This window comes from Salvelinus sp. IW2-2015, unplaced genomic scaffold, assembly GCF_002910315.2.
Source record: "Salvelinus sp. IW2-2015 unplaced genomic scaffold, ASM291031v2 Un_scaffold2419, whole genome shotgun sequence".
In the NCBI taxonomy this organism is placed as follows: domain Eukaryota; kingdom Metazoa; phylum Chordata; class Actinopteri; order Salmoniformes; family Salmonidae; genus Salvelinus; species Salvelinus sp. IW2-2015.
Genome location: NW_019943740.1, coordinates 55445 through 69209, shown reverse-complemented (window position 1 = coordinate 69209; position 13765 = coordinate 55445). Strand labels below are relative to the sequence as shown.

The window sequence follows — 13765 nt, the reverse complement described above, 5'->3', positions numbered from 1 at the left end:
TAAAGTTTTGTCATTTTCAATGTCCATTGTTTGTTCATGTTTTCCCATAATAGCAAACAGGTGGGTTTGACTCACTACTTACACAATAAGGTCATAATGACTGTATAAAGTTACACATTTTGAATAGACAATAAAATGGGGTCATACAATTACGTTATTTTGTGAAATGGTAAAAAAAAGTCACCCATCTTAGTCACTCTGTGATGGAAAGATTATATCACTGTTAAAAAGGACTGTATTCTTCTAGTGTATTACACAATATTCAATCATCTAAAAGTAGAGTAAAAGTGGTTTTGGGAAACCGTATTGGACAAGTATTTGTGTTAACCACGAACTAGAAGATTAAGGGCCGGTTTTCCCCAGCCTTTCCCGGACTTAATCCTAGTCCTGGACAAATAAGCCTACTCCATGGAGTACGCTGATACTTTAAGAGGACATCATGTTATATTGTGTTCTTAGGCCCCAAAACAACTATTTTTTCTTTGAAAATTGCTTGAATTTGCACATTATTTCATCATGCACTAGCACAGAGACATGTGGATCTGAGCCAGCCCAGGCCCCCTCCATTGACGTATGACTTCATATAACTCTGTAATTGTTCTTGCTTTCGGAAATCACCTAAATACCGAATCAATAACACATTCGAATGATCACATATTTGAAATGTAATAAGTTTTAAAATCAATAATTGCTAATGACACAAAGAAGATTTTAAATAATGATGTTTGTGATGTCTCCATGTTTATATGGCAATAGTGTCTCTCCGGCTTCTAAACATACCTCTATGTCCTCCACTAAGGTGCTAAAGAAGCCCTTAAACCTCAAATCACCAAAATGTTGTCAACTGTCAGAAATCCCCTTTCTCCTTGGCCTGTGATTCACAGTGCCTGTAGTCTGCCTGGCCTGGCCAATGGTCTGATGGTCCACACACTTCCTAAAGACCTAACGTAATGTTGACTGAAGACAAAGTGAGTGGGATTCTTTCATAGTCTGTCATGGCTGGCTATGTGGCTACTATACTACATTGTGTAGTTGAAGTTCAAGTTGTATTACACCCACCTAGAAGTCAATACAAACAGAGCATACAAATGGCATGGGCATATTGATACAATGCTAAAAAGGACAGACCATGTCTAGGCAAATATTATATATTTATACAGGCTGTAATAAATAAGCTTCTTCTATCGTGCGTCCCGAGATCTTGAAATGTTACCTAAACAACAGCAGATACTTCTCCACCACACCAGACGAAGAGTTCCATGAGCGCTTCCCCGACGTCTAACTACGTCGGCTGGGTTTAAAGAAGGAAGATGGCACCACTTTATTTAGGGTCAACTCTATACATTTTTCTCACAACAGTGCTTGTGTTAAAGATACTGGTCCCACTTTAAAAGGAATATTTACTTAATAAGGCTTTATAAAGTATTCATATGTACTAAATATTAAAATACATGAACAACTTAAAGTCTTTATAAAGTCTTATTAAGTACTACATATTTAACGATTAAACCCTTTATAGTAAAATGTATCCTCTTCATTGGTATCAAAATAAAAAAGACCATAGTAAAACGCGATGATGAGATCAGTTAGAAGTTGGCACAGTCCTAAATGTGTCAGTGTCTAATTAATGTGAATGTTGTGCTATCAACATGTCATCATATCATCACCCAGGGTGTCACATCTGTGGCAGTGAGCTCATGGGAAGCTCCCTCCCTGGTATCGGCTGACCATGCCGCATGTTCGCCAGCTCCCTCGGCCGGCTACGGTCTGTGTGAGGGAACCAGCGAGCCCTCCCGTTTCCTTTTTAGAGGTTTCTAATCCTGGCAGGGTCTGCTGACGTCACACCGCCTCTCGTCTGCCGATGTGTCGTATGCACTCTCTCATTTCCTCCACGACTTACGAACACCAATCTCTGCTGCCCGCGCTGTTGATCTTGTTCCTGACGTCCAATTGGCTGATTTAAACAGCCTGCCTCGTCTAGAGGCCCAGACAGCACGGCCAGTCCCTCTCTAGCTGCCTGCCAAGGAGAGGAGGGTGTTACGTTTTGGGAGAGAGTAGAGGAGCAGCAAGGCAGCGTGCCGAGCTCCGTCCTCCCCTTTCCTCCCCCCTTGTTCCCCTCTCCTCTCCTCCCCCTTCCCCCCTGTTCCCCTGCCCTCTCCTCTCCATCCCCCTTCCTACTGCTCCTCTGCCCTCCCCTCTCCACCCTTCCTACTGCTCCCCTGTCCTCCCCCTCCCCTGTTGTAGCTATTTCTCTGACTGGGCAGCCTGCCCTAGCACTGTTATAGCACCATGTGACCAGGAAGTGTGGCTCCCATCCATTTCCTCTCCTGACTGAAGGGAAACATTGTAACGGAGTGGGGCGGCTCTGTGCTCTGTTACGTAGCGGGATAAAAATAACTAGCATATTTAAGGCTGCAGAGGAATCCCAGCGCAGGCATAGGGTGGACAGCCTGCGGCTCGGCAGGAGCTCTCCCTGCCTTTCTCTGCTTGTCTCCCTCCCTCTCGCCCTCTCTCTCCGCACTCCGCTTTCCTCCCGCTCTCCCTCCCTAGCCTATACGCAGAAGCCCACCAGATCAGACGGTGTGATGCAAGCGGCAGACCGGTCGGGACTGGGGACCGGGGCCCTGCCTATGGAAGCTTGGCTGGGGCCTTGTAAACACACAGTCCCTTTTGTTTATTGTCTATTCCATTTGCTTTGGCAATGTAAACATATGTTTCCCATGCCATTGAATTGAATTGAGACAGAGGAGCGCGGCCCAATGCAATGCTATGCACACCACCACACTGACTGTCTGGTACGGCATGTTTTCAAACCTGCCCACTGTTGTTATTTTATTTTATGAACAGAAGCTCTAGCAAACAAGTCTGGAATTGTTTTGTGGAATGAATAGGCACATCCAAGTCTGTCTACCCGTCTCCTCCAGCATTATGCTACGGTAGAACACCTCTTGTTCTATACAGCCCAGTCCTGAGCATCGGTTCTAGCCAAGTTTGACTGAAATGTTAAGCTTGACTTTGCCTTCAAAATCTTCAGTTACAATCCATAAGATGTACTTCTCTTGATACTAAATGTTCCTTCAAAACGTCCTTGCAGAACTGACAAGCAAGCATTAACTGTTTTGATTAATCCTTTTTAATCTCTTAACTACCCCGACAATAACTTCTACCTGAGATGTCCTCTACACACCTGACTGCAATGTCTGTGCGGAAATAAATAGACAGCAATCACAAACAGGAAAAGGTTTATCATGTTTCTCTCATGTTTCACTGATGCATTTTATCTTGGTACGTACCCACGCATTTCAATGATGTATTTGACTGCCATGTGGGATGAATAAAGTAAAGTAGACTTAGTTTGTGAGATGAGCTTTGAGTCCCTCACTGAATTAACCAGCTTGTTCTTGTAAGGACTGGGAGAGGAGAAGCAAGTACAGGGAGTGAACATTTAATAAACAACGGACATCAAACAGAACACGGACAGCGTCTGGACAGGAGAAAACAATAACGACATCAATGCTGACACAGGGGAACAAACTGTGGAACAGACAGATATAGATGGGGCAATCAACAAAGTGAAGGAGTCCAGGTGAGTCMAATGAGCGCTGATGCGCGTAATGATGGTGACAGGGGTGCGTAATGATTGGCCGCCTAGCGCCCTCGAGAGCCAGAGGAAGCGGGAGCAGGCGTGACAGTTCTTCTACTTACACACAATGTCATAATAATATAATTCACACACTTAAAAAGACAGTTAAAAACCATGCAACACTACACGATCAGATGACACAACAGCAGACAGACACAGCAAATATAATCACCTTAGAATTTTTGGGGGAGTTGTTTGCTATTCTTAATAAACAGCAACAGGTATTAACAAAACTAGACTGAGTTTTCATTAAGGAAAGAATGAATGCAATTGTTTATTACTGTAAAGCATCTGGAAAGAGAGCAGTGAAAACCTCAATATCTGAAGTATGATCCTCTAGTCCTCGTATTGACTTGACTGCTTTCCAAGGGGACTGAACTAGCTGGGGATGGAATGCTGCTGGAAACCWKYAAAATCAAGACAACTACTCTGATTGGAGACAACAGCTGCCAAGCGCTCAGTGAGTTGTGCAAGGTTTCTAAACTTTATTTACCCATCTTTATACACTTTACACGTATGTTTGTTGAATAACATATCAATAATTTGACATTAAGTACAACTGTGATGGGTATACAATTTTTACTTTCCAGTGATCAATCCGGTCGTAGCCTTTTTTTAAATAGAAAATATTCCTCTGAGATTAAATCCTGACAACCTGGAAGAATGTGGGGGTGGGGGTTCTGTTTGTCAACAACTTCGCAGTCCAATTGCAGGGGTAAGGACAAGCTATAGAAAAATAATTCCCATTTGAGGCTACAGTCAATCAGCCAATAGTGTGGGAGCCTAGCTTATAGGGCCCTAGAACAGTCATAACAATAGTTGTGATAACACAGCCAGTCTCATCATGGGAAATCTGTACATAGAGCCAAGAACAACACCTGAGAGACAACCCGACTAGGAAATACTTTCAAGAGACTGTTGGAGCGGCTGCTGCAGGTAAGAGACTGTTGGAGCTGCTGCTGCAGGTAAGAGACTGTTGGAGCTGCTGCTGCAGGTAAGAGACTGTTGGAGCTGCTGCTGCAGGTAAGAGACTGTTGGAGCTGCTGCTGCAGGTAAGAGACTGTTGGAGCTGCTGGTGCAGGTAAGAGACTGGCAGCATACTTCATCCATTCATTGATTGGACCAATCCTAGTGGCAATCAGATTATGGAAAACATGAAACCTCGACAGTACTGAGTTTACATGATTAGTATTGAAGTACAAAAACATTACGTCAGTTTTCGTCATCAGGTTCTTATGATAATTTAAGGTAGATATGATGTTTGGACAGTGATAACTACATCCTCCTAAGGATTACGTGTATGGACAAGGTAGACTATATTTAAAGTACCACAGCATTGTGTTCTGGAGCACTATAACATACAGGAAACTGCCAAAATAACGGAAACACTTGAGTAAATGAGAGATACAAAGTATATTGAAAGCAGGTGCTTCCACACAGGTGTGGTTCCTGAGCTAATTAAGCAATTAACATCCCATCATGCTTAGGGACATGTATAAAAATTCTGGGCAGGCCATTATTTTGGCTACTATAGCTATAGCCCTTATAGGGTGACAATGTCCCCATCCACAAGGCACAAGGGGTCACTGAATGGGCATGAAGACAATGTAAACCATATGCCATGGCCGTCTCATTGACCAGATCTCAACCCAATTGACCATTTATGGGAGATTCTGGAGCAGCGTTTTCCACCAGCATTAGAAAAAACAGCAAATKATGGAATTTCTTGTGGAAAAAAGGTGTCACGTCCCCCCAATAGAGTTCCAGAATCTATGCCAAGGTGCATTGAAGCTGTTCTGGCTCGTAGTGGCCCAACGCCCTATTAAGACACTTTATGTTGGTGTTTCCTTTATTTTGGCAGTTACCTGTAGATCAGAGTTGATACTATGCGCCTAATGTAAATACATCAAATTAGTTTTGCTAGAACATCAATTAAGTTATTAATATATATTTTTGTTTTAATTAACCATCATAAAATGGGCACATATAAGTACTAGTACAGCAGTATGATGACTACACTGGAACGGATAGCCAACTGTAAATAGAACCATGAATTGATAGGAGGTACACAATGCTCTCTCTCTCTCTCCCTCTCTCTCTCTGAGCCAACCACCTCAGAAAGAGTTGAAAGTGTCCTCTATACAAAGACATTGTCCTCCATCATAAAGAATATGGCCATGCTGACATAGTCCCTTTGTGTTTTTAAACCTGCTGCAGGAAACAGGTAATCTTTTATAAAAAAAAGAAATTGTTTTAACAAATACTTTCTCACCAACCAAAGTCAAGAGGTTCAGTCGATAAAATAGATATGTGATGGCTTATGACAGTTGGCCTAGACTATATCCCCAGAAATATGTTGATAGCGGAAAAAATAATGCCTGCAAACTAAGTCAAACAGTTGTTCTACAACTATCATATCATGCCTCTACATTGAAAGGTAGATATCATGTGCTGTCAATGWGGTAATGAAGACAACCAATGGGATACTTGTTGACATGGCCCAACCGACAAGATCCTGATGCAACAGGATTGGTGGGCCAGTARTGTTTGCTCCAGAAGTGTTTGCTCTCCATACAGGACTCTAAACTGATAGACGTCTAACTACGGGACAGACAAAACATTTATGTTGGCTTCCAGCTCTGATCAAACACTGACAGCCTCAGCCCACTTCAAAAACAACGTGAGAGTGCATTCAGCGATCATGCTTAGTTTATAAGTATTACTAGTGTTATATAAATAGATGTACATAGTCATCGACATTGAGTGTACAAAACATTGGGGGACACCTGCTCTTTCCATGACAGACTGAGCAGGTGAATCCAGGTGAAAATCTAGGTGAAAGCTATGATCCCTTATTGATGTCACTTGTTAAATCCACTTCAATCCGTGTAGATGAAGGGCAATAGACAGGTTGAAGAAGGAGTTTTAAGCATTGAGACATGGATTGTGTGTGTGTGTCATTCAGAGGGTGAATGGGCAAGACAAAATATTTAAGTGCCTTTGAACGGGGTATGGTAGTAGGTGCCAGGCGCACTGGTTTGTGTCAAGAACTACAACGCTGCTGGGGTTTTCACGCTCAACAGTTTCCTGTGTGTATCAAGAATGGTCCACCACCCAAAGGACATCCAGCCAACTTGACACAACTGTGGGAAGTATTGGAGTCATGGGCCAGCATCCCTGTGAAACGCTTCCGACACCTTGTAGAGTCCATGCCCCGATGAATTGAGGCTATTCTGAGGGTAAAAGGGGGTGCAACTTAATATTAGGAAGGTGTTCTTAATGTTTTGTACACTCAGTGTAGCATGTTGAGTATATAGTCATAATTGGAACTCAAACTGCCTATTCTATGTAAAGTTAACTGCCTATTCTATGGAAAGTTAACTGCCTATTCTATGGAAAGGACATTCATACAAGGCATGTTGTAATGCTGATCTCACATGAGGTGCAGAAATAACTTAATAATTTACTGTCCCACTCGTTCATAGCTAACATTAATCCTGAAGTGAGCCAATGCTTTTCTCATTTTATCATTACTTTATGTATAGGTTGTTGATCATGCATATGGCCAAAACTATGTGGACACCCCTTCAAATTAGCGGATGTGGCTATTTTAGTCACACACACGTTGCTGACAGGTGTATAAAATTGAGCACACAGCCATGCAATCTCCATAGACAAACATGGCAGTAGAATGGCCCGTACTGAAGAGCTCAGTGACTTTCAACGTGGCATGGTCATATGATGCCACCTTTCCAACAAGTCAGTTCATCAAATGTCTGCCCTRCTACAGCTGCCCGTCAACTGTAAGTGTTGTTATTGTGAAATGGAAACGTCTAGGTGCAACAACGGTATGTATATACATATGTTATTGAACATTTTTCTTCAGTTTTGCTAAAAACGCTCAGGCCCGCATGCCGCCTGTTGCCGATCCCTGGACTAGAATGACAGACCATCGAAGACGTACAGTAGAGGGGAGTGTCCCCGTTCCAGGTGAGCATTTGTTGTGTCTTCTATAGGAGCTACAATATCCGTGTCAATGAGTGCAGCTACAAGGCATTATTCCTATACTAACAAGCCTACTTTACATGCGCGCGTAAAACCTGTCCTTTAGAATTGCGTTGATCCGGTTTCCCTACATTAGCTCTTGATAAAAGGCAAACGGCATGTAGGGCCTCCCTGTTGCCATCGCTCTGTTTGTATGGATATAAACAGAAACAGTTGGAGTTTTTTTCTCTCTCTTTTTCAGCCCTGTACTCTCTTTGCTATCGTCATGAACTGCACCTTCTTTTTTTCTAGCAGCGCGCGCAGTGTTGTTCCTGTCCTGCCTGGCTGTTGCTCAGCAACACGAAGGCGTGTCCACCAGCGATGATTTAAGCGGTAGGAAACCCTTGCTCGCTGTCACTTTGTCAGTTCAGTCTGTTCTCTAGTCCCTGCATGGAAGTGGAATTGCTAGGGAGACGAGGGAATCCCCCTATAGTGTCGCCTCACTCCTGATGAATTTGCATCAACGTTACCAAGCTTGGTTTTATCCGTCTCAGTCTGCCTGTTCCATTCGCTGCGTCCACAAGCATGGCTTGGAGTGAAGTATAGCGCCACATCATCTCGGACTGTCAACCCGTGAAGAATACACAACTGATGCTGTACAACAAACGGTGTATTTTACAGAAGAAATTCATCAGAGGAACCAGGTAGGCCTATATTTTCATTGATGAGGTGCGGGCTTTTTTCAGTTTGACTATCCAGAATGTTGGGTTGCCATAATAAAGACATTGCGCTTGGATTTGATTCACTACGTTAGCCTATTCATTTTTTTTGGCGAAAACGACAAGGATTTATTAAAATATTTTTTGTTTATGCAGGCAACCACCAAGTGACTTCGACAATATGGCATTGAGCGGGACGCTTTTGCCATCCATATCCACATTTGCAAGCGGCCCGAATGGCAAGAATAAATCCATGGGACATGCGAATTTGGTGAGTATGATCTACTATATTAGCTATTTATATATCAACAGTCTAACTAGCCTAAATAGGACATTCTGCATGTTTAATGGTAGGTCAGCTCATAATCGGTTTTAATGTAGTCTATGTATTTTCTATGTAAATTCCTTTGCTTGACCTTATGTCATTGCCGCACTCTAGAATACCGCACCTCTGTTGGGGCGTGCACCAGCAAGTAGAATTTTCAGTGTGGCTACTAACTGAGTGGAGGGTAGCCTACTATAAGTGTTTAGATTGCAGTAGTGGCATCCTATTGCTTTATTATAAGATAATTGATTTAGGTTGTTGACTTATCTATTGCCAAATATATCATGTGAATATAGAATAGGCTATTAAATGTGACTATTTTAAGGATATGCGGTTTCTTGTGTTTATATAGAAGCCTAATAAAGTTCAACTAATCAATGCAGGTCTGGGATTACACACAAGAATATCTCCCGACACAATATTTTCTCAGATAGAAGATACATTTGACAAAGAATCATATTTTTTATATATTTCAGTTAGATAGAGAGGGGGAATCTACAGGTATTTGGCAATGGCATGTTATGACCTAAGACCTGTCTYTGTGATTTAGCCATGGATATCCTATTAGATTATTCAAATTCCTAATTCTATGGGCATTCAGCGTTATGTTAATTGAATGACTATGACCACAGGTGTCTGTCAGTCCTTGTGCTGTGTAGTAATGCGTTTCTCTTCCCTAGAGATGGAAGGAGGATATCTCCACTGGCATGACCAAGAAAGAGCCTGAAGATCTGGACCTACTAGACTATGACTTCATCCTGTCCAACACTATGCTACAACAGCAGGCTGAGGCCATGGCAGCAAGCGGGTCCCAGAACCTGTCCCCTTCSCCGGGCTCCTACTCCTCCTACCAGCTCCCCTCTCCCCAGGACTCTGCCCACAGTGACATGCTGTACACCATCCCTGACATCAGCGACGTGTCCCCCACTGGGGGGTTCGTGGCCGAACTGATGAGGCCTGAACTGGACCCAGCATACCTCCACCCCACCAGCCTCCATGGCAAGTTTGTGGTGAAGACCACCATGGATATGGCAGAATACGGCCAAAGCATTAATGTGATTAGTAAGACCGGTGTTGGTGTCAGTGCTGCCACGGACCCCTCCTCCTCCTTGCCGTTTGTTTGTCATATGATAAAGCAGGAGAACCCCAGCATGTGCAACATCACCCAACCCATGGATCTCCACCTTGGGGGGGTGAACTCACACTCCCAGCCCAGAACTGGACAGAGGCCTCACCTCGACCCCCACGGTTTCTCYCCAGGGGGGCGTCCTATGACAGCCAGCCGATCAGCCTCATCTCTGTCTCCAGACCACCACCCTTCCAGCCAGGTGTTATCCCACCCCCAGATCCCTCTGCCTGGCCAGGGCTACCACCACAGCTCTCCGACAGGCTACTCGCCCTTCCCTCAACAGCCTGGGTCTCTACGGTACCAAGGTCAGTACAACTTCAATATACATGTTTTTGACCAAGAGCTTTTTTTCCCACATTCATCATTTGCTGGTGCCTGACGTTGAGGTAAACTCTGAGAGGATGATGATGATGAAGCTCATCACTCCACCCTCTTCACCCCCGTCTAGAGCTTATGTCCCCGGGCGGAGACTGTCTACCGGAGGAGCCCAAACCCAAACGCGGCCGGCGCTCCTGGCCCAGGAAGAGAATCGCCACACACACGTGTGACTACGCCGGCTGTGGGAAAACATACACCAAGAGCTCCCACCTCAAAGCACATCACCGAACACACACAGGTTGGTACACAKGTTGGTTGTCTCATTGTCAAAACGCTGTTTCAAACGGTTCTATGAAGTCCGAAGAACTTTAGGAAGCTCTTTCTCTTTTTGTGTCAGACTTTGTTTAGGGCATAGTTAGCCTACACCAACCTTTCAACCAGTTGGGTCGTTTTTCATTCCCATTGTCCTTCTTAATTATGTGTGACAGTATTCATTACTGTAGTTTATGGTTTATTATGGGATGGTAGACCTTTCTTGATTCACAGTGGGAAACTTTGACATGGAATTTTACATTGGATTTATATGAACTGTACTTTTCCATGTTTGTACTTTTTCCTTGCATGTTGCAAAGGAGACATACATTTAATGGCTGAAATAATCACATTTATTGATTGTAATGGAACACTTTGTAATAGGCAGCAATGTGACCTTGTGTTTTAACTACAGATCTACATTATGAGAGGATTTTATTTAAAAAACGAAATATATGGCTCTAGTAATTCCAGTTAATTTCCCTCTGAAGTACACTCTATGTTCACCTATATCTCTTACTTTCCCTGCTACCCCAAAATGCTTGCCCCTGGCATAACGGCTGTTGTATTGCCGGCAGTAAATTACTCCACTGCATCATTATGGTAAAAGAGAGAGAGAGAGAGAGAGAGAGAGAGAGAAGGCCAGTTGGCAGGTGTCATGAACAGGCAACAGCAGCAGGTTGATACTGATCCTGTTCAAATACAACCGCAAGTTGATTGCTTTACAATTTATGTACTGCAGGACAGGACCGACCTCTTTCTGTGGTGAGGAGAGTTTGGTCTGTTTTAAGGAGAACAAACAAAATTCTAACACACCTCTCTCTACCTCTCTCTGTCTCTCTCTGTCTCTCTCTGTCTCTCTCTGTCTCTCTCTGTCTCTCTCTGTCTCTCTCTGTCTCTCTCTGTCTCTCTGTGTGTGTATGTATTGTCATTACTAGGAGAGAAGCCTTATTGCTGTGACTGGGAGGGCTGCGGCTGGAAGTTTGCYCGTTCAGACGAGCTCACACGGCACTACAGGAAACACACCGGGCATCGCCCCTTCCAGTGTGCCAAGTGTGACAGGGCCTTCTCAAGGTCYGACCACYTGGCTCTACACATGAAGAGACACCTATGAGACACTCACTGGACACCATGGACCAAGACTAAAATACTATAAATATTATTACACAGCGACCTGAACTTGTGACTTACAAAAAAACATTGCCTTCTAGCCATCCATTGTCAAAGCACCAATACAAGCTGTGTGTTTCCTGGTAGTGATACACTCTCAAGGGTCCAACCCTATGACTAAAGACTGTTCTTTGTCCATCTATGGGCTTGTGATCTGACATTTGACAAGACCCCTCAGAACAACCTCTTTTGTGGGACCAAACTGGAATTGCTCATCTATTTATCGACAAAACCTGGAGGACTAGGTGCCAACGTATGACTGGAAATGTATTAACAGAGATTTACAGGGACAGCCCTAGCCACTAAGCGACCACCGTTTTTTAAAAATTGTCTGAAGATTATGATCATTTTTCCTAAAATGTAAATTGCCTTTCACATTCCAACGGGGGAGGAATCAGAAAGATCACTACTGGAATTATTTGCATTATAAGTCAAAACTTTCTCAGAGCAAGCTCAACTTGCCCGACTGCTATAAATGCCATACATTATCTGTCTTTCAGTCAAATAATGAGGAGGAACCAGAAAGATCAGTTTCAGGCTACTGGAAGTCTTAGCAGTTTGGTTGTTTTCACTGCAACAATGGGTCAACCTCAGAGCAGGCTCAACTTGCGCGACTGTTCAGTTCACTTGACCCTGGCCCTTAATGTCATTCCCTGTATTGGTTATCAGGGAAACAAGAGACTCAGACTGAGCACAGACGTGACGGAAACACATCCTAAGAGGCCTTCTATCTATTCAATCAGAAACAGTCCATTTGTCTTTGTTTGTGAAGTTCATACTGTTCAACATACTGTATTAGACATTTATATTTATATTACTCTATTCTTCCAAGCCATTGACTTCAGGTACACATTAAATGTATATGTAACAGGATGGTGCTCCAAACACTTTACTATATTAAAAGGTACCAAAGAATTTGAAACAGAAAACTGATAAGAGTATCAGTGTGGTGGTCTTGTCTGTGAGTTTCCTGGAGACCTCTTTTCTTCCACAATTTKACTTTAATCAGGTGAATTACTTTGCTCCTCATTGGTGATGGCAATCTCTCAACACGCTGTGGTCGCAAAGTGCAATAATGTTAAATGAGACATTCATATTATTTTTTTAAAGAAATGAGTAACTCTGAACAAAGTTWTTTTTGTTTATAGACAAAATATGTTATATAATCTTAAATGTTGTACATTTGTAAATAAAATGCTTTTAAATGTTTTGTATTGTCTTTTACAACATAAAGAATAAAATATATTTGAAATTAACTTTTGATGTACTGATCACTGCTGTTTTTAGAGCACTGTTCTGTGAATTGTTCCATAATAGCATTTACCTGTACAGTGTTTTGGTAAATGCATTTGGTAAATCTATCACTTATCTCAGCCATGTTATTCAAAATCAAGCCATATGATTATCTAGTTTTAATAAACTATATATTTTTGGACCGTCTATTTATGTAAATTAGAACACATTTTCATAATAATAATAATAATACATGTTTAAAGTAACTGCCCAGTGTTTCCAGATTTCTATGAAATATGACCTATAATTACTTACAATATGGGTGTAATGGTGTTATTTCCAAAACATGGTAATCAAGTCTGTGTTGGAATGGTGTGGGGGCGTACCAACAACAGAATGGTGTGGGGGCGTACCAACAACAGAATGGTGTGTGGGCGTACCAACAACAGAATGGTGTGGGGGCGTACCAACAACAGAATGGTGTGGGGGCGTACCAACAACAGAATGGTGGCGTACCAACAACAGAAGGTGTGGGGGCGTACCAACAACAGAATGGTGTGGGGGCGTACCAACACAGAATGGTGGGGCGTACCAACAACAACAGAATGGTGTGGGGCGTACCAACAACAGAATGGTGTGGGAGCGTACCAACAACAGAATGGTGTGGGCGTACCAACAACAGAATGGTGTGGGAGCGTACCAACAACAGAATGGTGTGGGAGCGTACCAACAACAGAATGGTGTGGGCGTACCAACAACAGAATGTGGGGGGCGTACCAACAACAGAATGGTGTGGGCGTACCAACAACAGAATGGGTGTGGGCGTACCAACAACAGAATGGTGGGGGGTACCAACAACAGAATGGTGGTGGGCGTACCAACAACAGAATGGTGTGGGCGTACCAACAACAGAATGGTGGGACCGTACCAAC

General features: G+C 43.1%; 1 protein-coding gene across 2 annotated transcripts; it reads left to right on the top strand.

Annotated features, from left to right (window-relative positions):
• Positions 1-7955: 7955 nt before the first annotated feature.
• On the top strand, positions 7956-12856 carry LOC112073916 (Krueppel-like factor 4). Of its 2 annotated transcripts, XM_024141150.1 has the most exons (5): positions 7956-8331; positions 8503-8617; positions 9352-10105; positions 10249-10416; positions 11369-12856. In XM_024141150.1, the coding sequence occupies exons 1-5, from the start codon at positions 8279-8281 to the stop codon at positions 11542-11544; spliced, it is 1266 nt and encodes a 421-aa protein (XP_023996918.1). In that variant the 5' UTR covers positions 7956-8278; the 3' UTR covers positions 11545-12856. The 2 variants fall into 2 exon arrangements, with proteins under 2 accessions (XP_023996918.1, XP_023996919.1); XM_024141151.2 differs by lacking the exon at positions 7956-8331 and having other exon boundaries at positions 8528-8617; positions 9354-10105.
• The last annotated feature ends 909 nt before the right edge of the window (positions 12857-13765 follow it).